Genomic DNA, 20,617 nt, shown 5'->3' with positions numbered 1-20,617 from the left:
ACCACTACCACCACTACAACTACCACCTCCACCACCACCTCCACCTCCACCACAACTACCACCTCCACCACCACCACCCAGGTCAACCACCCACACCCTTGATGCCTCAGGCTATATGCTCACTCGATGGACCTTTTTGCCTAGTAACTGGACCTAGAACATTCACGCTAGCTGGGACATCATCTAGAACCTTCTTACTAGTTGGGCCATCATCTATAATCTTCACACTAGCTGGGCCATCTTCTGGAACCTTCAAACTAGCTGGGCCATCATCTAGAAACCTCCACACTAGCTGGATCATCATATAAAACCTTCCCACTAGCTGGTCCATCATCTAGAACCTTCACACTAGTTGGACCATCATCTAGAACCTTCTTACTAGCTGGGCCATCATTTAGAACCTTCTTACTAGCTGGGCCATCATTTTGAACCTTCTTACTAGCTGGGCCATTATCTAGAACCTTCTTACTAGCTGGACCATCATCTTTAACCTTCTTACTAGCTGGGCCATCATTTTGAACCGTCTTACTAGCTGGGCCATTATCTAGAACCTTCTTACTAGCTGGGCCATCATTTAGAACCTTCTTACTAGCTGGGCCATCATTTTGAACCTTCTTACTAGCTGGGCCATTATCTAGAACCTTCTTACTAGCTGGACCATCATCTTTAACCTTCTTACTAGCTGGGCCATCATTTTGAACCTTCTTACTAGCTGGGCCATTATCTAGAACCTTCTTACTAGCTGGACAATCATCTTTAACCTTCTTACTAGCTGGGCCATCATTTTGAACCTTCTTACTAGCTGGGCCATTATCTAGAACCTTCTTACTAGCTGGGCCATTATCTAGAACCTACTTACTAGCTGGACCATCATTTTGAACCTTCTTACTAGCTGGGCCATCATTTTGAACCTTCTTACTAGCTGGGCCATTATCTAGAACCTTCTTACTAGCTGGACCATCATCTTTAACCTTCTTACTAGCTGGGCCATTATCTAGAACCTTCTTACTAGCTGGACCATCATTTTTAACCTTCTTACTAGCTGGGCCATCATCTAGAACCTTCTTACTAGCTGGGCCATCATCTAGAACCTTCTTACTAACTGGTCCATCATCTAGAACCTTCACACTAGTTGGACCATCATCTAGAACCTTCTTACTAGCTGGGCCATCATTTTGAACCTTCTTACTAGTTGGACCATCATTTAGAACCTTCTTACTAGCTGGGCCATCATTTTGAACCTTCACACTAGCTGGGTAATCATCTAGAACCTTCACACTAGCTGGGTAATCATCTAGGACCTCCACATCACTAAGCTTATCCTCTATAGCCCCCACACCTTTCACCTTTAAGCTTCACAACTAGAGTCTTTACAGCTTTCATAAACAACTAAAACGTCCATCCTCGTCCAGGTAACAGTGGCTGGCGTAAAACAAGTGAAGAATGAAAGGAAAGGGTTGGAATACCTTATATAAGCATTCAGAGAGAGTGTTTTAGTGTCTATATCGATTTGTAATTCATATCAGTTATACTTGAGGTGATAGTTTGATGTATCTTGCCTGTTGTGTTCTATTGTTAAGTTCTCGTTCTCTGCGCCAGGTGATGCATCATATCTTACGTTTTAAGTTGTTGTTGTTCTTTGGTGCTAACCTAAACTAACCTAACCAAACCTAACCTAACCTATCCCAATAAGAGTTCAATACTTTAGCTGTACATAAGGCGCATCCGATGTATAAATTATTCCGAGTATCCACGGCGATCAGTTTATGTTAACAATAGTTCCTGGAACTTATTTAACATTCTGGAACACCTTGGGTTTGAAACCACTAAAAGTCGATCTTATAAAGGAGAGTACGACACGATGAATCAAAGAAGGTACAGTCGCCTGCACTTATACCTGGTACAGTGGCTCATGCGTTTTGTGAGATGTGGCAACTTTGTGTTTGTTTACATCATATTAAAACTCCTGGGATGGTCATATCTCACAAAGCATGCCAGTCACTGTACCAGGTGTAATGCAGGCGACTGTACATATACACCTCTCAAAACGCCATCTTTCACCTCATATTGGGACTATTACATTAGGTACGGCTGAAGTGAGTGAGGAAATGACTTATGTGTTGGTTGTCATGTAACGGAGAAGAAAAAAGAAAAAGACTCAGATGAAATTTCCGAGACAGTTGATGTAATTTGGTCTCTACTTATGACTGATAACTTGTATTTGGGTAACAGAATATTAATCATCAAGAAATTAATAGACGAAATGATGATATTTTAGTAGTGTATAGAAAAGGTAAGGCATTGACTATTACTGTATAAGAAGAGGACTTAATATTGTATTAGAATTAATGGATAAAATACCTGATCCTATGTAAACTACTTGACCATATGTACTGTATCTGGACTGCTGTTAACACGCACGTTTATATGTGATATTTATCTTTGGTGGTGTATAGAGTAATATTCAAGGTTAATAATGTGATAAGTATTAGTTCTCAATGATGATGTTATTTGTATTAGTTTTAAATAGTAGCGTCACACATACACTCGCGCCAAAAAGTATCTGTACGGAGGTGATCGATGAATTTCAAAATGAACACTGCGACGCCTGTTGTCTCGGTAGGGTTGTCAAAATCCTTCGTTCGTTGTGTCATATTGTCTCACATAAAATCGCCAAGATACTTTTTTGGAGTTATAACTGGTGTAATATGTACTATTTTTAATCGGTGGTGTGTACTTGTAATACCTCGTGTCGCAGTGTACTTGTAATACCTCGTGTGATGTGTGGTAGTGTACTTGTACTGTTTAGTGATGCAGACAATGCTAATCATTCAGTGTGGAACTCATTTTCATTGATTTTTCTTTTTTGTTAATTGGGGCAAATTAAGCATACAGAGGTTAATCTCTACAAGAAATACAGATTGGAGAAACAACATCTGGAGGTTTTTTATATTTTATTGAGTTAAAATGTTATAACTCGTAGGGTGAACAACAACGTCACCCAGGAATGGAGTGGTGCAGAGAGGTAAAGAGTCGCTCTGGGGGAAATACTGATCTCAGGTGAGGGATAATAACCCAGACCTGGATGTTTGTATTATCATGTAAGAGGACTTAATGATGATGTTGATGTTGGTGCAAAACATCCCCAGTACAGCAACAAGTACTATTATCTTGTACATGATTTGGGTTCAGAAAGATTACCTGTATGAACAAACTGTCACCTAAGGAGAGCCTGTAAACCTCTCCTCATGTTAACTTGCTAAGGGACAAGATGCAGTCATTTCTTCCATCACGGATGGGATGAGCGGTCAGGCGCCTACTGGGCGGGGATGGTTGAGCGGGCGAGGTACTGCTCCTGGCTGTAACAGGCACTCTCGTCATGCATGCAATACTCTGGCTGGATGGGGTCAGCGTGGATGCCGCGGAACACCATACGCTGGCGGTGGGTGTTGAGACGCTTCTGGGCTGTGTCATGACCTTGGACTGGCAGGATTGGGTCTGTCCATAGACGTTCAGCCATGGCGGAGACGCGGGGCCAAGTCTTGGCTTGGAGGCCATTACCATCAGTCTCAGAGCTCCACAGTGTAGCTTCTCCTCCAAGTACCAAGTCTCGGGGGTTGACGCCACTGGCCTGTTGACCAGCATCAGTGCGGGCGTTGGTCAGGCCCAGATTGTAGAGCATATCCAGTGGGCTGTTTTCATAGAAGTGTTGCCAAGTGGGAATTTCTCGTGCACAGTTCTTAGCCTTGTCACCAAACCAGGTAGAAGTAGAGCAGTCCAGTCTCCACTGATCCTGGTTAGAGAAAATTACCTTAAAATCTTGTTTGATGTATTCAGCAATTTCGGTAGAGTTAACGTCCTCGTTAACCTGAATGATGTAGGAGTTCTTATCGACGTAGTTACGAGCGAAAGAAGAGGAGTGGATGATAGGGGTGACCTTGCGTCCAACCAGCTGACCCGCTGCCTCCTGCAGTTGGGAGAAGGCTTTGTTCTGGTAGGTGTTCCACAGCTCGAAGTATTCTCGGCTAGTGGATTCACGTCCATTAGCAGCGAGGTGTTCACTGATCTCAACTGAGTTCTGCCAGCACTTAAAGCTTACCTGTCGAAGTAAGAGGTGCTTGTATGAGTTTGTGGGAGTTTTATATATAGCAGAAAAACATATAAGGAGTGAAACACTCAGATCAATATAACACGTCAATATTTCCCCAGAATAAATTGGTGTGTGCAGGATTCTGTAGGAAAATTTTAAAGAAAGTTAAGAGTATTCTGAGGTTCACAAGTTTAAGTTACAGTTTAAAATTATTACAGTAAATATAATTCCTCAAATGATGTTTCATTTTACTCAGTTCCTAATCTTTTATTTATGTTTGCAAATTATTTTCTAAGTAGACTGTGACCGACTGTTTATTTTCGTGCCATAGATAATGTTTACACAAACCCTCCCTTGACCCTATGTGTTTACCCAGGTCGCTTCTGTACGCTTTTCTACTGTACTATCAGCCTTGCTTATAACATACTAACATCGTGGTTTCTAAGTGTTCCAGTGTAGAGCATTGTGTATGTTTACCTGTCATGTGCACCAAGTTAACGATTATATACTTACATCATCACCTCCCATGTGCACCATCTCGGGGTCGAAGTACTGGAGCATGTCACTGTACAGTTCTCCGAGGACGTTGTACACTTCGGGGTTGACGGGGTTGAGTTGACCGCTGGGTGGCTCCTTGCCCAGGTTGAACCATGGCTCATCCTGCTGTCACCACCACGAGAGATAAAGCAATTAGTTTTCTCTCCACACTGACATCAAGAACTTAATGTATATAAGTGCTTAGTGACTTAGTGGATAGTGATATCATTGAACCCTGATGAAGCTGCCGTTTCTACGTGAAGAAATAGTAATTACCTCATTTAACTATACTGTATTATATAGATTCACTCGTAAAATTAATTCGTTTGTGTTTATTTTTCTCACTAGGAAAAGAGTTATGTTTAAAATAACAAAAAACGACTTCGAACAACACACAACACTCCTCACCTTGCCGGTACACAGGACCAGGTTGCCCTTGCCTTCCTTTTCGCCCCATTGCCAGCCAGCAGAGGTGTGGGCGGGACCGTCTAACTCAGGGATCACGCTGATACCGCGGAGCTGCAACACAACAACACAAGTTGCAACATATGGCGGCAGAGCTTAACACTTTAGTATTATTTTATTGAAAAGATGTTTAATAATACTCTTCGAGGTGAGTTAGTGGAACAGTAAAGTAATAATAATGTAGCGGAACCTGACCTTGGCGTACTGAACGATCTCGGTGATGTCTTCTGGGTAGTAGACCTTTCTTGGGGAGTAGGACCCGTAGTAAGCCATCTCTGGGCGACGGTTGGAGTACAAGGGGAAGGAAGCGGCGTCGGTGATGTGCCAGTGGAAGTAGTTCATCTTGTTGTAGGACATGGCGTCCATTAGACGCATCAGGTCCTCCTTCGGGTAGAAGTTACGACCAGTGTCCAACATAAAGCCGCGGTACCTGCCGGATGAAGGTCCCTGTCTTAACACTACTGCCTGGGCGTCAACCTTGCTTCGCTAACATTAAGGTCTGGCCACAATTAATTCATATCAATATATTCTACAGGAGGTACTTGGGCTAGAAATCTTACTTGAATTTGGGCTCATCCTGGATCTTGGCGGTCTTGACGATCTGGAGTGACTCGTTGGTGTCGTCGTAGGCGATGAGCTGAGACAGAGACTCGAGGGCGTGGCGGGCACCATAGTAGGTCGTGGCCAAGATGGTTGCGGTGGTTTGGTCATCAACAGTCTGCGGAAGATCAAGTCATATGTGAATAAAAAGAAAAATTTTATAAGAATTTTGGAATTTTTCAGACATCAAGCCCCCACCCCGCCATCTTTTAATAGTAATAATACTCAGTTGTATATTAATCTATTTATGACTTATTAATTTACTGCGTTGGTTAGTCTTTGTATCAATTTTTCCCTTTGTTATTATTATTGTGAGTGATTCCTACCTGGACCACCAGATTGTAGCTCTCGTCAGTGTTGATGGTGAATTTTTCATCTGGGGAGGTCACGGTGATCTCAATGTTAAAGTTCTGACGATCAGTAATGGGGTTGTTCCTCTCCTTCAGGAATGGGGAGTACTTCATGTATCCCTTGGCTGACTTCCTCTTGACGAAATTTGGACGCTGTTCGTCGAAGTTTTGTTGTTGATCAAACTTGTCGTATTGGTTGTTCTGTGGGGGAAGAAACATACTTTAGAGGGAAATACATTACTTATAAGACGCACGTGTGTTAGTTTATGATTCAAGTATTATTGGAATATTGGTTTGTAATTTGACGTCTTTTTATTAAATTAATCAAATATTCTTTATGGTTCATTAAATACCTTATTGTTAAGGTACACACATACACGTTTAGGAGGAGAGGCACAGGGACTCACAAAGAGGTAGTTATCGACGGGGTGCTCCTGCTCCGTGAAGGGCTTCTTCTCCTCCTCAGGGAACTCTGGGTGGAGGAAGTGGAGGTTACGGGTGAAGTAGCGGGTGGCTTCCTCCAGCATCTCTGACACCTTCTGGCCAGAGGCTGCGATCTTGGTCACCTTCATGTTCCTAGGGGTGAAGTGGACCGTCTCTGGCGACAGCTGGACGTCGCCTGTGGGCTGTGGCCACAGAGAGCCATACCTGATACCAAGGAACCACAGTTATATTTGGAGGAATATTGCTTAGAAATAAAATAAAAGCTGCTTTATGTTAAACTGAGTTATACGATGATTTTAAGACTGCTTCTGCCAGCTTAAGTTACAATATGAAACTTTGTTTTTACATTCTTATAGAATAATTATTGGTGCAAGGCTCCTTTGTGAGGAATAAGGTACTCACTTGCCACAGGTCAGCTGGCATTGCTCCAGGGAACGCTGCTCCCTGGCGTGGCTGCGTTCCTCCTTGACGCAGCGGCTCTCCTTACAGGAGTAAGTGTAGGGGGAGGGGAGACGGTAGAAGTTCTCAGCCGCCGCCGCCACCACCAAGGTAGTTACCACAAGCACCCTCATCTTGACCACAGCCACTCACCTGCCGCCACCACACCTGGTTATTATTATTATTACACACACACACACACACACACACCATACACACACACACACACACACACACACACACACACACCACACACACACACACACACTATTAAGATTCAGATGAAGACTTTAACCTGTGTGTGTGTGTGTGTGTGTGTGTGTGTGTGTGTGTGTGTGTCGTTATTGTTACGTCATACTCAGAAGTAAACAAACACACAAGATTCAGCAATACACAAATAAGTTAGGTTAGATTAGGTTATGCTCTGTTAATGCTCCCCCTCAATATAAGACCACACCATATGGGGGTAAACACCTTGATACTTAACCAAGGAAATAAAACTTAAAATAAACTTGAATCCTTATGTTAAGTTAAAGTCTCCATTTCTTTTTTACTTATACAATATATTTAAAGTTTTTACTGTGTACAAAGACGATGAATAATGTATAAAATCTAGTTATTCATACAAGTTTAAGTTAACACAATGATATATAGAGTCTCGTGAATAGCAGTATCACTCACCTGTGTCGGCTGCTAGACTGGTACCTGCCTCCTGTTCTCACCGCCTTATATACTCACACAATACCTGATGTCAAATGGTGATATTTACCTGAGGCAAAAGGTAGACACAACTAGTTATGACCGTACGAGGCTATACGTAGAGGCCATCGATCCGGTTTACGTAAGTGGGATAGTAAATACTATTCACATCTACAACAACACTGGACACGTTCTACAGCATTCTACAAGATCAGTTTACTTGATAATGAGTCTTTATCTTTAGTTGTAGCTTCCTCACACAAGGGGGCGCCACTTATGAGGTTAACATGAGCTGGTTTTATTGAGCAAAGAGTCTCCAGTACACAAGGGGTTAATAAACTAGAATTATATAAGACTAGTGAACGGGATGTAGTAACCCTAACCTAACCTAACCCAACTTAACCTAACCTAACCCAACTTAACCTAACCTAACCCAACTTAACCTTCTCTTAATACAATAACAATAACAACAACGATAACAACAAGAATAAAAATAACAACAACAACAATAAAAAAAAATCTTAGATAACTAGACAAAATAGATTAAATACATCTTGTGTACGTGTGTGTGTGTGTGTGTGTGTGTGTGTGTGTGTGTGTGTGTGTGTGTGTGTGTGTGTGTTGGCTAAATATTGAATGTAGTACAACAAATGGCAAGTTTTATATGACTATTTTAGAGATAAATAACATTACCTAATAGTGTATGAGATTCATTGCCCAAGACAGATGGAGTGTGAAATGTTTAATAAACCTCTGATAAAAAGTATGGATACCAGAATGCTAAATACCTCTCTTTCACTTGAGAATAGAATGATTTTGATAGAATGATAAAGAATGATTCAAGAAACTTCATCATTATCCTTTGGGAATAATTAAAAGATAAGGAAGTAATTACAAAAAAACCAAATACGAGTTTATTTGAGGATTTTTTCTTTTATTTATTTACCTTCTTTGAGACGGTGGTGGTAAGGGGTGACTAAATCAGCGATGTGGTGAGAATATATTAATAGACGTCTAGCATGGTGAACTTGTTGATGATTTTGTGTAATTTTTATCGTTAATCATCGACTCGACTAAATAAACTAAACCTTCTCACAGCAACTGGAGTATAGAGTAATGTTCCTGTTGTTATTTCTGGCTCTTGTTATTTCTCACTGTTGCAGATGTTCGTTTCCAGCTGCTTCTCTTAGGGTATCAGAGGACATATGGGTCTCCAGCTGCTCCCTCTAACAGCAGCTGGAAGAAGAAGATGATCTTGGAGGCTGTTTCTTCTCACACCACAAGACGCGACCTTCCAGCTGTTGTACTTCACACAGTAGAGAGGATGCTGTGGTCACCTCAAGTTGTCCTTCCACCATAGAGCCTCAGTTCCTGTCCCTCTGCCTCTCTCTCTCCCGGTCTTGGTGTGATGTTTGGTAACTTAGCATCGGGCGTCTGGTGTTAAGAGCGCCTGAAGTGATGTTAACCTGTAACTTACCCTGGTGATGTTTGTTACTCGGCGTCATTACCCACAACACGGCGCCACTCTGGGGGGAGGGGGCTCTAGTACCCAGCACACCTTAGGGAAAATTACGTCTGCTTCATTTACATATTTCGTGTTTGGTGGAGCGTAAAAAAAAATGTAATTTTAAGTTTCAAACGAAAGATACTCCATGTTGGAGAGGGACGCTGTTGTATAATCTCACCAGGTAATTACAGGTAGTGACAAAAAAAAAAAACCTGCCGGTTTATTTACCTTGTTAAGGCCTGAAGCGTTGGGACCAGCCCATAACTGACCATCTGAGCGTGTGGGATTCTTACCGCCACAACTCACTCACCTCCGCATTTTGCCCTACACAAACACACACACCTAGAGATATTTAATGCCGTGGATGACATGAATAAAACATGACTAAAGAGAATAATCATCTTTCTAGTGACTATTGTAAGTAAAGGCGACTATATAATGGAACAGAGGCGGTGAGTCACTGTATGAGCTATGGTGAAGGCTGAGTGTGGTGATGTTATTGTTGCTATGGTGGTGATCTGGCCTCCAAACTCCCTCCACTGCCCCTCCACCTCCCTCCCTCCCTCCCTCCCTCCCTCCCTCCCATCATTACATTTTTCTCACAAAGTAAACAATCCCATCCGAAATCATTACGACAAAAGATACGACCTGTTTACCCAAGGAAGTAGACAGGAACTTTGAACTAGACAATGAGAAACGTGTTATGTAACCTGATATCACGCCGCCTCTCTCTCTATCCTATTGATATACTCATGATAGCTTAATTACAGAATATCACGCCGTCTCTGATTCACCCTGACTTAATGTAATGTAATGTGTCGTCCCCTCCCTATGTGTTTTCCTCTCCCTGTGTCCTCCCTTCTTTTCCTGCTGCTCACACTTTTCCGTTTCCTCTCCCATACGTCCTCATCTGTACTTCCTCCCTTCCTTCTCTCTCTTTTTTGTCCTGTTCCCCACACGATCATCCAGCTTTGATACAATGATAAGAGTTATTGAAGATGTGACCTTCGTTGGTGAGTTCTGAGGTGACTAAAGAGGCCGATACCTGACCGGCAAAGTCGTTCATGGATGTTGCACATGTGGATGGCTCCATCTAGTGCGGGAGGGGCGGTGGTAGCGTCTTTCCGGCACTGGAGCTTGTCTGCCTCGGTTTGCAGTCGGGCTAACTCGAAAGTATTGACATTTTCTTGTGTGGTGATCCTCCAAGCGTTACAGTGTGGAGTAATTGTCTCCCAGGTGAGGGGGTCGATTTGGCACTTTTTCAGGTTTGTCTTAAGACTATCCTTATACCTTTTCAGTTGCCCGCCAGCGTTACGTTTACTATTCGTTAGGTGACTGTAAAGTAGCTGCTTTAGCGGTCTACTGTCCTCCATGCGGGTAACATGGCCAGTCCAACGTAGTTGTTCATGGATAATGGTAGCCTCGATGCTCCTACAGTTGGTGTCAGAGAGAATACTGACATTTGTTCTCTTGTCTTCCCAGCGAACTCTGAGGATGGAACGTAGACTACGTTGGCGAAAGTTTTCAAGTGCCTTGAGGTGCCTCCTGTATGTGGCCCATATCTCGCTGCCATATGGCAGGGTAGAAAGGACCACTGATCGATACACATAACGCACACACACACACACACACACACACACACACACACACACACTATTCTAATAACAAATAATTAATCACATAATCCCGTACGTTGTGTCTTGGCGGCCATTTTGTGTTCGCCAAGTTGAAGCGTTGAGACCAGTGTGTGCTTGAGACCTGTGTGTGCTTGGGACCAGTGTGTGCTTGAGACCTGTGTGTGCTTGGGACCAGTGTGTGCTTGAGACCTGTGTGTGCTTGGGACCAGTGTGTGCTTGGGACCAGTGTGTGCTTGAGACCTGTGTGTGCTTGGGACCAGTGTGTGCTTGAGACTGTTTACCTTTGCTTTCGTACGATTGAAAAAGTTATCGTTTGACGGTTCGATAATTTGTTGTGTTACTAAGGTTCATTTAGTGTCTTGTGTTGGTGGATTGTGTTGGTGGATTGTGTTGGTGGATTGTGTTGGTGGATTGTGTTGGTGGATTGTGTTGGTGGAGTAGTTGGAGATGTTTAATTGTTAGTCTCATTCTCTTCTTCCCCTGCCCAGCTAACAGTCCCTCCTCCCCTCCCCAGCTAACAGTACCCCCCCTCCCCTTCCTCTTCCTCCCTCTTTTCCTGCTCTCTCCCCCAACTAGCGGTGTCCCCTCTCTCTCTCCAGGCTGAGTGTGAACTGAAACTGGTGAGTTACATAAGTTGGGTTGACCAGAACTGACAAACCTGACCCCTCTCTCTCTCACTACCACGAGAGAGAGAGAGAGAGAGAGAGAGAGAGAGAGAGAGAGCACTGCATTTGGAAGACAGTAAGATGGAGTGAACGAGTAAAAAATAAAGCTAGAAAGAGAGAGAGACAGAGAGAGATAGAGATAGATTAAATTAGGTCAGGGTGGCTAATGTTCAGGTGATCCGCAGTGTCATCAAGGCTCTACACCTGTACTGAGGTTAGGACAGGATTAACACTATAAAAAGCTGCTGGACTGTTCTGGGAATATTCAGGAAGGTGTTACGGTACATCAAGGTGATGGGGTGTATGGTTGTCCTACGTCATGCTAGATCCTGTTCATAGGGACTAGGATCCACCACCCACTCACACGGACCAAGATCCACTACCCTCTCCTCCTCTCACATGGACTAAGATCCACTACCCTCTCCTCCTCTCACATGGACCACGATCCACTACCCTCTCCTCCTCCTCTCACACGGACCAAGATCCACCACTTACTCACTCATAGATCTCTGTAGTATGAAGAAAGTACTCGTGGAAAAGTACTCACAGAAGAAAGTACTCGTAGAGGGTTGTAATGTTAAAAAAGTACTTGTAAAAATTCATCCTAATAGTAAGAAGATGCTCGTAACTTCCCAATAAACATAATCAAACACATCAGTAGTAAAATCATCGAGGTGGCCAGTGCTTGAGATGAAAAAAAACCCAAACACCGATGACGGTAGATTCTTTGGGTACGAGAGGTGAACGACGTGGACTCAGCCAGATCGACGACTCCAACCATCAGGAGTTGCAGAAACAGACCTCCAGGGTGTTCATAAGGTATGCCACTTAGGTTTTAGGTACACAGAATGAGTTGGTAAAGCCAGAATGAGGCCTTGAGATGAGTTGGTGACTGTCAGTGAGTAAAATCTTATTGTCTTGCCTCTTGACTGTGACTGTACATACTTGGTCATACAGTCAGTCCCACCCAGTCTTGTACACTCTCTTTCCTTGCTTGTTTGCTTGTTTCCTGTCTAGAGTTAGTCTCACACAGTCTTGTACACTGTTCCCTTGTTTGTTTGCTTGTTTCCTGTCTACAGTCAGTCCCATACAGTCATGCACACCCTTTCTTCCTTGTGGGTCATTACAGGGATAGCAAAATTGTCCTCGGTGACCATAACCCGTAAAATACCCTACAATTTAAAGCTTAACTCTAATATCTTTTCTCTTTCCAGATAAGTGAGAGTTAATGGCTCCTTGAGGGATAATAACAGATACTTCAGGTGCGTTTGTGTTGTGTTTTATTATTATTATCAGTTGGTCTTAAGTTAATTCTGAATTCATGTGTCTCAAAGGTTGTAAACTGAGTCCTCCCCTTCATTTAGATGCTTGTGTTCAGTCTTTACCCATAAGCTATTGATAAACATGGTGCCCTTCCCTCATTCGTGTTCTTTGAGGATTATAAATTCTTCTATACTGATTTAATGCCTTCTTCAGTGTCTTCTTCAGTGCCTTCTTCAGTGTCTTCTTCAGTGCCTTCTTCAGTCTCTTCTTCAGTGTCTTCTTCAATGCTTTCTTCAGTGTCTTCTTCAATGCTTTCTTCAGTGTCTTCTTCAATGCTTTCTTCAGTGTCTTCTTATCCGTAAACTTTCTGTATCGTTTGGAAATGTCATGATGTGTTGCGGTATATTTTCGTTCTTATCGTCTAGACTTAAGATGACAAACAGATTAGGTTCTATGGTGGCTCCTTGTGGAACTCCTCCAGGTAGCGTTGGTGTTACGTGTTATGTGTAGGTGCTATGGCGTGTTAAGGGATTATTGAAGGTATTAAGGGTATTTACTTAAGTGTTCATGTGTGCTAAGGTTACAGTGTAGGTGTTAGGAAGTGTTAATGAGAGAGGACAGATGTTAAGAGGTGTTGAAGTCAGAGTACAATTGTTAAGGGGTGTTGAAACCGGTCTACAAGCGTTAAGTGGTGTTGGAGCCAGGGTACAAGTGTTAAGTGGTGTTGGAGCCAGGGTACAAGTGTTAAGTGGTGTTGGAGCCAGGGTACAAGTGTTAAAAAGTATTAAAGCCAGAGTACAAGTGCTAAGAAGTATTAAAGCCAGAGTACAGGTGCCGGAAAGTACTAAAGACAGAGTACAAGGGTTATTTTAGGTTCGTATAGGTAGGAGAGTGTCGTGACGCTGGGATAGGTAGAGCAGGTTCAGGGTGAGGACACTGGACAGGTACCCCAGCCACCTCTGATGATATCCAAGGTGACGGCTTCGTTCTGTAGTTTGATGTCAATCTGTAACATAAAACCCTTACCTAACCTAACTGTATCGATCCCTGTGGCGTTGTGGTGAGGACAACTCGACACACACACACACACACGAAGAGGTCCTCAGTTCAGATCTCAAGTGAAGTTTGGGTGTTTGGTCAAGTTCCATTGGAGATTAAGAGGTGTTGATATAAAGTGATTAGGGTATTGGGTTACGTGGTATAGAGTTAACATGAGGGAAAAGACGTGGTATAGAGTTGGCACGAAGGAAAAGACGTGGTACAGAGTTAACATGAAGGAAGAGACGTGGTATAGAGTTAACATGAAGGAAAATACGTGGGTACAGAGTTAACATGAAGGCAGCGTTATAGAGTTAACATGAGGGAAAAGACGTGGTATAGAGTTGGCACGAAGGAAAAGACGTGGTACAGAGTTAACATGAAGGAAGAGACGTGGTATAGAGTTAACATGAAGGCAGAGACGCGTTAGAGGGATGGCGTGAACAAAGGAACGTGGGATACGGATGGTGTGGTCACGAGAACATATTTTATGAGAGGAAATGTAATTGCTAAAGTACCTGTTGTGTGTGTGTGTGTGTGTGTGTGTGTGTGTGTGTGTGTGTCGTTATAAGGTCACGTGTTCTTTGTTTACCTTGCGCCAGTCACGTGTTCTTTGTTTAGAAAATAAGAACATAAGAAAATAAGGAGTCTGCAATAGACCGGTTGGCCTGTGCATGGCAGCTCCTGTCGAGAGTTACTACCACTCTCTATCGTCCATGAATCTATCTAGCCTCCTTTTAAAACTTTCCAGCGTTCCAGCACTAACTACAAAGTTGCTAAGCTTATTCCACTCGTCCACCACCCTATTTGTGAACCAGTTCCTTCCTATCTCCCTCCTAAACCTAAACTTATCCAACTTAAATCCGTTGCGACGAGTTCTATCCTGCTCGGATATTATAAGAACTTTAACATGTGCCAGTCACGTGTTCTTTGTTTACCTTGTGTCAGCTGATCACGTGGTGGTGCTGGGTATACCTCACCACTCAGGTAATCTTGACTCAGTACCTTGTCACCATATAATGTACCTGGTTATAGTGGAGATGTTCCTGTGTTTAGTGGTGATAATGGTGAGGGTCTGGGGTGAATGGTGAGGATCCTATGATGTTCTTTCTGTCACCCTATGAGGTATAAGGTCCCACGTCCGCCATATTGTCTTCAGTATGTGTGAGTAAGTAAGAATTCAATGGTTTTTGCTGGGTAGCTTCTGTCTAGTGGTCAGTCATCAGTGTGGAGGAGAGACGGGTAGACACACGGACGTACAGACAAAGCAGGAACCTAACATACATGGATACTGTTGTTCAGGAACACTTCACTTGACATTAGACAACAATAAAATAAACTACATGCAACATTTTCAATTTTATCGTCTCAACTTTTTTTCAGCAATCGAATTCCATAACTGATTTGAACCTCCATGGACGTCAGTTATATATTAGTCAAGAACTAATACATATATAAACATTCAATAAGGAAGTAAATCAGTGTTGGTCAAGCCTATAGGAAAGGAGCATCAAGATCGTCTGCCAGGAAGAGGATCGTGTGGACGTAATAAGGTGTTTTAACGCTCTATGTCCCTTTAAAATGAATGAGCATCGCATCAACACTCTCCCAGTCCACCATTCTCGCTTCAATCTCGATATTTTTTGCTGCATATTTAGGAAACATGACTTTATATCAGTATTAATTTGTAGTTCATTTACTTACCTGGAGTTGTTGTTCATAATGGTAATTGGTGCATTAATGTGAGGAAGGTGTGTACAGGTATAAGAGGGTGGGTGGGGGTAGTGGGTGCCGGGTTGGTTGGTAGGGTGGTTAGGAAGGATGTGTGGGTGGGTAGGGGGTGGGTAGGTAGGATGGGTGGGTTGGTAGGATGGGTGGGTGGGTGAGTGAGCGCAGCAACCAACTAAAAGCCTTCAGGCATAAGTTACGTAAGAGTTCCTATACGCCAAGGAGCCGGCCCCTCACCACTATCGCCGCCGCCGTTGCTACAGACGCTGCCGCTGACGTTCAAGTCACCGCCCCTTCCAGTGACAATGAGCCTGACTAAACACTCTATTGTCCGCTGTTACTAAGGTGACCGTCAGTAGGCCAGCTCTCCTACATCATCGTCAAGGGGCCTAAGGTGAACGTATGATTTGAATATAAACAAAAGAATCTGATGTTTACTGAATTATTCACGAATTACTTAATGTTTATGGTAGATTCGTGTGTATTGGACAACATAGCGCCGTCCAGGTGATAATGTTACCACCTTCACCACAACCACTCTCTTGCTTCGATAACGTAAATTTTCTTTGTGTATTTCATTGAATATACTACAGTAAATTCACCAAAGATCATCCATACATGTTTCTTATCTAATAAATCAGATTAATCGGGAATTAATTAATCACATTCAGGTAAATTTGATGGAAAGAAAGATTAGTGTGAGCCTCAGGTGTGGTATGGAAGGTGACTACTGAGTGCTGTTCGTTCTAGTACCTGCAGCAGATGTTGTTGTTCTCACTACACCTCCCCACCACCAGGGGTACACCAGGGCTTGACAGGTCTACAACATTCATTAGCCTACATCAACAACAGCAACAACAACACTAATAATAAATACAACAACAACAACAACATGCAAAAACAACAAACCTTTCCTCCCCCTCTACCCTTTCCTCCCCCTCTACCCTTTCCTCCCCCTCTACCCTTTCCTCCCCCTCTACCCTTTCCTTCTACCCTTTCCTTCCTCCTCTTTCCTCCCTCTCTACCCTTTCCTCCCTCTCTACCCTTCCCTCCCCACCCTTTCCTCCTCTACCCTTCCCTCCCCTCTACCCTTTCCTCCCCTCTACCCTTTCCCCCCTACTCTACCCTTCCTCCCCCCACCCTTTCCTTCCCCCACTTTAAGATATATTTTTTAATAATTTACCCGCGAGGAGGCTAGTTTATTATGCACTCCCTTACATCCTGTGCAAGGCGGCGCAAAGAGCTTTACAGCGCCCAACAGTGAATCATGCGGAGTTCATGCTTACCTAGTAGACTCATGCATTAAGGGACGTAAGTGCCTGGAGGACCATAGATTTCATCGACAAGTTACATAGCGACAGGATGAGTGTGTGTGGGGGTGGGGGGGTTACCGATACATTACATCTGTTTATGGCAAGGCGTGGCAGGTCCCTAATAAGCCAAATGCCTGGCCTCTCTGATTTACAAGAGAGTTTGCCCTTGACACGACCTGGAGATACGAGAGGCAACACACACAGCGTCCCCCCGGCAACACCCTCGCCTTCTCCCCAAGACCCTCCCCCCCACCTGACACCTTCCCGCCCCCTGACACGTGATGCAGACTCACGTACAGGCGAAGCTGGTCCATCATACTGAAGTTATACATGGCCACCTTACGTTATTAGGGTGCTATACAAGGGCCATTCAGGTTGTGTATGGCCATCTCAGGTAATACATGGCCATCTCGGGTTACTAGGATGTTATGCATGGGTCATTCAGGTTATACAGGGCCATCTCAGGTTAATTAGGGTGTTATACATTACCCTCATTAACCACTTAATATCTACCACCACCACTACCCATCTACCAGTACTAACCAACTACCACCACTAACCAACTACCACCACTACCCATCTACCAGCACTAACCAACTACCACCACTACCCATCTACCAGCACTAACCAACTACCACCACTTACCAACTACCACCACTAACCAACTACCACCACTACCCATCTACCAGCATTAACCAACTACCACCACTTACCAACTACCACCACTAACCAACTACCACCACTACCCATCTACCAGCACTAACCAACCACCAGCACCTACCATCTACCTGGACAGCAAGAGCATCACCGTACATGAGGGTGTTGGTGGTCACTACAGGAAGCAGGTTGTGTCGCTATCTGATCATCTCGACAAAAAACCTGAACTTAGTTACTCTCGATAGATTTCTACAACGATTCTCCACTGGGCAATACCGGGTGATAGGAGGAGGAGGAGTAATAGAAGGAGGAAGAGGAAGATTAGGAGAAGGAGGAGGAGTAGTAGTAGTAGTAGTAGGATAAAGAGGAAGAGTAGGAGAAGGAGTAGGAATAGTGGGAGTAGTAATAGTAGCAGTAGTAGGAGTTGTAGGAGGAGGAGGAGGAGGAGGAGGAGGAGGTGGTGATTAGTTAAGGGAGCCCCAGTTCTGATAGGCTCTAACCTAACCTAACCTAACCTCTGCAGGTAACTCTCACTATGTGTGGCTTGAATAGTTGTGACTCCAGAGGTCCTACGCCTGTCATGGTTGACTTACAGAGGTTCTACGCCTGTCATAGTCGACTTACAGAGGTCCTACGCCTGTCATGGTCGACTTACAGAGGTCCTACGTCTGTCATGGTCGACTTACAGAGGTCCTACGTCTGTCATGGTCGTCCTTTGAAGAATTAACATAGAATGACAATGCTATACCACCACTAAGATGATCCTGTGATTGGTCAAGAGGGTGAAAATCCTACCTGTGTGTAATGAGCGTCTCAACCCTTCCGGTCCTGAGGGAGGGTGAGGGGGCGGCGATGACCCAGGTCCAAAGGGGGTGGGTTAGGGGGTGTTGGGGGGGGGAGATGAAGGTCAGGGTTGGTGGAAGTTGTTGCTGGGCAGACATTTTGGAGGTGGCGAGGGGGTAGGAGGGGGGTGAGGGGGCAGGGAGGGAGGTAAGGGAGGAAGGGAGGGAAGGGGGTTGCAACTCTCCCACCATCACCGGCACAACACTCCATGGTGTAACTAACTCACTCACTCACATAAGAAAACTCGCTTAATGGGAGATGGAAATCAGGGCGGATATATATCATACTCGAATCCGAATCCCTAAATCACGAACCCATTACGGGGGTTCGTGATTGGGGGGGGGGGGCATTTGGATTAGGAGAGCATATGGATTGTTGGAACATCTGGATTGTTGAACCATATGGATAAGGGAAGCCTATGGATTGGGGGAGCATATGGATTAGGGTCCTCTACGATTGGACACCAAACTGAATTGATAAAATTGGAGCTAAGACGGAAAATGATTAAAACTGGGGCCAATTTAATCCACCATTCTTGGATATTAACAGAAAATCTATTTGTTGATATAGAACTGTATTAACATCTGAATGGGCTGACGTATAAAACAGACCCTGGAGGCCAAATAATGCATCTAAACAGCTGATTGTAACGACGACACAGGAACTGACGGCCTAAAGATCGTCAATGATGTTTTTTAGGCATTTGGAGGGACACTAGATGCGTTTTTTGTCCTCAGTCACGACAACAGAGGGAAATAAACGCAGGAACGCCTTGGAATGAGGAACCTGGTGTGTGTGTGTGTGTTAGTGAGAGACATATTACTGTATTCTGCAAAAATATCACTTGTATAATGTATTAACACGTGTGGTGTAAACAGGGATGGGAGGGGTGAAACACAAAGGAAGGAAAGGAATGGGTGGGACAAAGGAAGGAAAGGAATGGGTGGGACAAAGGGAAGGAGGATGGAAGGGAGAGAGGAAGGTAGGGAGGGAGGGAACAGGTGAGGGTATCAGGGATGAGGGATAAGAGAGACAGTTGTAAGGGTTAGGCTTAGTGCAGGTAGGAGGGCGGATCTTGCACGCCAGGGTGGAGTACAGGTATGTGCCAGGCGAAGGAAGAGGCTTAGTTTTAGTCTTCTGGTTCCTATATTTGTGGGGGTGGGGGGGGGGCACGCTGGGAAAGGAGGAGGTGAGGGGGGAGATGTGTGTTACGTAAGAGTGCGTTTGAGTATAACCTGCGGGCCACACACATACACACACACACACACAGACACACAAGCAAACACACATACACTCACACACACACACACACAGCAAACACACATACACTCCACACACACACACACACACACACACACACACACACACAAGCAAACACACACACACATACACTCACACACACATTGCGTTGCTTCGGTTTCTTCTTCAATAAATCCATCGCGACAAAAACAAAATTCGACTTTTCAGTTGTCCTGATCTAATTTGCCCTTTAGATAACCTAACCTAACCTAACCTAACCTAACCTAATCTAACCTAACCTAACCTAACCTAATCTAACCTAACCTAACCTAACCTAACCTAACCATTAAAAGGAGGACCTGGCCATCGAGACGAATTCTTCATTGTTTTTCTCAGGGTCTTGTGTCTCATAAAGGTTAAGGGAGACGACGGAGGCAACAGGTAAGAGGATAAAGTTAGCTGGTGATGCTCCGTGATGCTCCGTGATGCTCCGTGATGCTCCGTGATGCTCCGTGATGTCGACAAAACCTTAACTAAATGAACCTTCCATTTAACCAGGATTTTAGATTGAATGGTGAGATTAATGATCATGGAAGCTGTGAGGTTAACTCTGACTGACATTCACACTGTCAGCTACATTACCGCCACCGTTGCTGACTTTAAAAATGGCAAGAGGATATGATTAAATCTATCAACATGTGTAGCCATCATGAAACAAGTATGAACAAGGTAAAACACTCATTATTTTGTAACTAAACCACCAATTTTGGGCAAAGGTTCTAAACGTGGGAAGCAAAAACTTTGTGTTTACGACGACAGGTCCGGCAAAACCCTAATGGGATCCCGTGTTGCTAGGACGAGTTTTGGAGACCGTGACCCTCTGCCGGCAACGCTGACGTAACAACTAAGGAGAGGGAGGTAGAGAGGGAGAGAGACAGGGAGGAAGATAGTGAGGTAGGGAGGGAGGGAGGGAGGGAGGGAGGGGTTCGTTTGGCCTGGGGCGTTGAAGAACCTTGAACTTGGCAGCTCTTGATCACAAAGGCCCACGAGAGGTAAGGAAGTACGAGCATTTGTTTTCGATTTCCATTGTCCTTCTTGGCGAGG

The 20,617-nt window shown here is 44.1% G+C and overlaps 2 protein-coding genes across 3 annotated transcripts; both read right to left on the bottom strand.

Moving 5' to 3' along the window:
• Positions 1 to 269: 269 nt before the first annotated feature.
• On the bottom strand, positions 270 to 1,993 carry LOC121868487 (adhesive plaque matrix protein-like). Its single transcript, XM_042369151.1, has 3 exons — positions 1,987 to 1,993; positions 860 to 1,339; positions 270 to 772 (listed from the first exon to the last, which is right to left on the bottom strand). The coding sequence occupies exons 1-3, from the start codon at positions 1,991 to 1,993 to the stop codon at positions 270 to 272; spliced, it is 990 nt and encodes a 329-aa protein (XP_042225085.1).
• Positions 1,994 to 2,937: 944 nt separating this feature from the next.
• LOC121868524 (chitooligosaccharidolytic beta-N-acetylglucosaminidase-like) lies at positions 2,938 to 7,622 on the bottom strand. Of its 2 annotated transcripts, none has more exons than XM_042369206.1 (9): positions 7,606 to 7,622; positions 6,889 to 7,077; positions 6,450 to 6,690; positions 6,019 to 6,243; positions 5,653 to 5,810; positions 5,288 to 5,522; positions 5,036 to 5,146; positions 4,604 to 4,753; positions 2,938 to 4,099 (listed from the first exon to the last, which is right to left on the bottom strand). In XM_042369206.1, exons 2-9 carry the CDS (start codon positions 7,056 to 7,058, stop codon positions 3,317 to 3,319), a joined length of 2,073 nt encoding a protein of 690 aa, XP_042225140.1. In that variant the 5' UTR covers positions 7,059 to 7,077; positions 7,606 to 7,622; the 3' UTR covers positions 2,938 to 3,316. The 2 variants fall into 2 exon arrangements, with proteins under 2 accessions (XP_042225140.1, XP_042225141.1); XM_042369207.1 differs by having other exon boundaries at positions 4,604 to 4,750.
• Positions 7,623 to 20,617: the final 12,995 nt, after the last annotated feature.

Source organism: Homarus americanus, unplaced genomic scaffold, assembly GCF_018991925.1.
Source record: "Homarus americanus isolate GMGI-L3 unplaced genomic scaffold, GMGI_Hamer_2.0 scaffold59495, whole genome shotgun sequence".
Lineage (NCBI taxonomy): Eukaryota > Metazoa > Arthropoda > Malacostraca > Decapoda > Nephropidae > Homarus > Homarus americanus.
Note: the sequence above shows the minus strand (reverse complement) of the source record. Positions and strands in the feature narration are given on the sequence as shown.

What these genes read in the sequence shown, in the direction of transcription:
- LOC121868487 (XM_042369151.1), bottom strand. An exon ending in TCAAAATGATGGTCCAGCTA is followed by an intron (nt 773 to 859) that starts GTAAGTAGGTTC and finishes ATGATGGCCCAG; the next exon opens with CTAGTAAGAAGGTTAAAGAT.
- LOC121868524 (XM_042369206.1), bottom strand. Translation starts at nt 7,058, where the DNA reads ATGAGGGTGCTTGTGGTAACTACCTTGGTGGTGGCGGCGGCGGCTGAG. An exon ending in CCGTCGATAACTACCTCTTT is followed by an intron (nt 6,244 to 6,449) that starts GTGAGTCCCTGT and finishes CTTCCCCCACAG; the next exon opens with AACAACCAATACGACAAGTT. An exon ending in GCTACAATCTGGTGGTCCAG is followed by an intron (nt 5,811 to 6,018) that starts GTAGGAATCACT and finishes GATCTTCCGCAG; the next exon opens with ACTGTTGATGACCAAACCAC.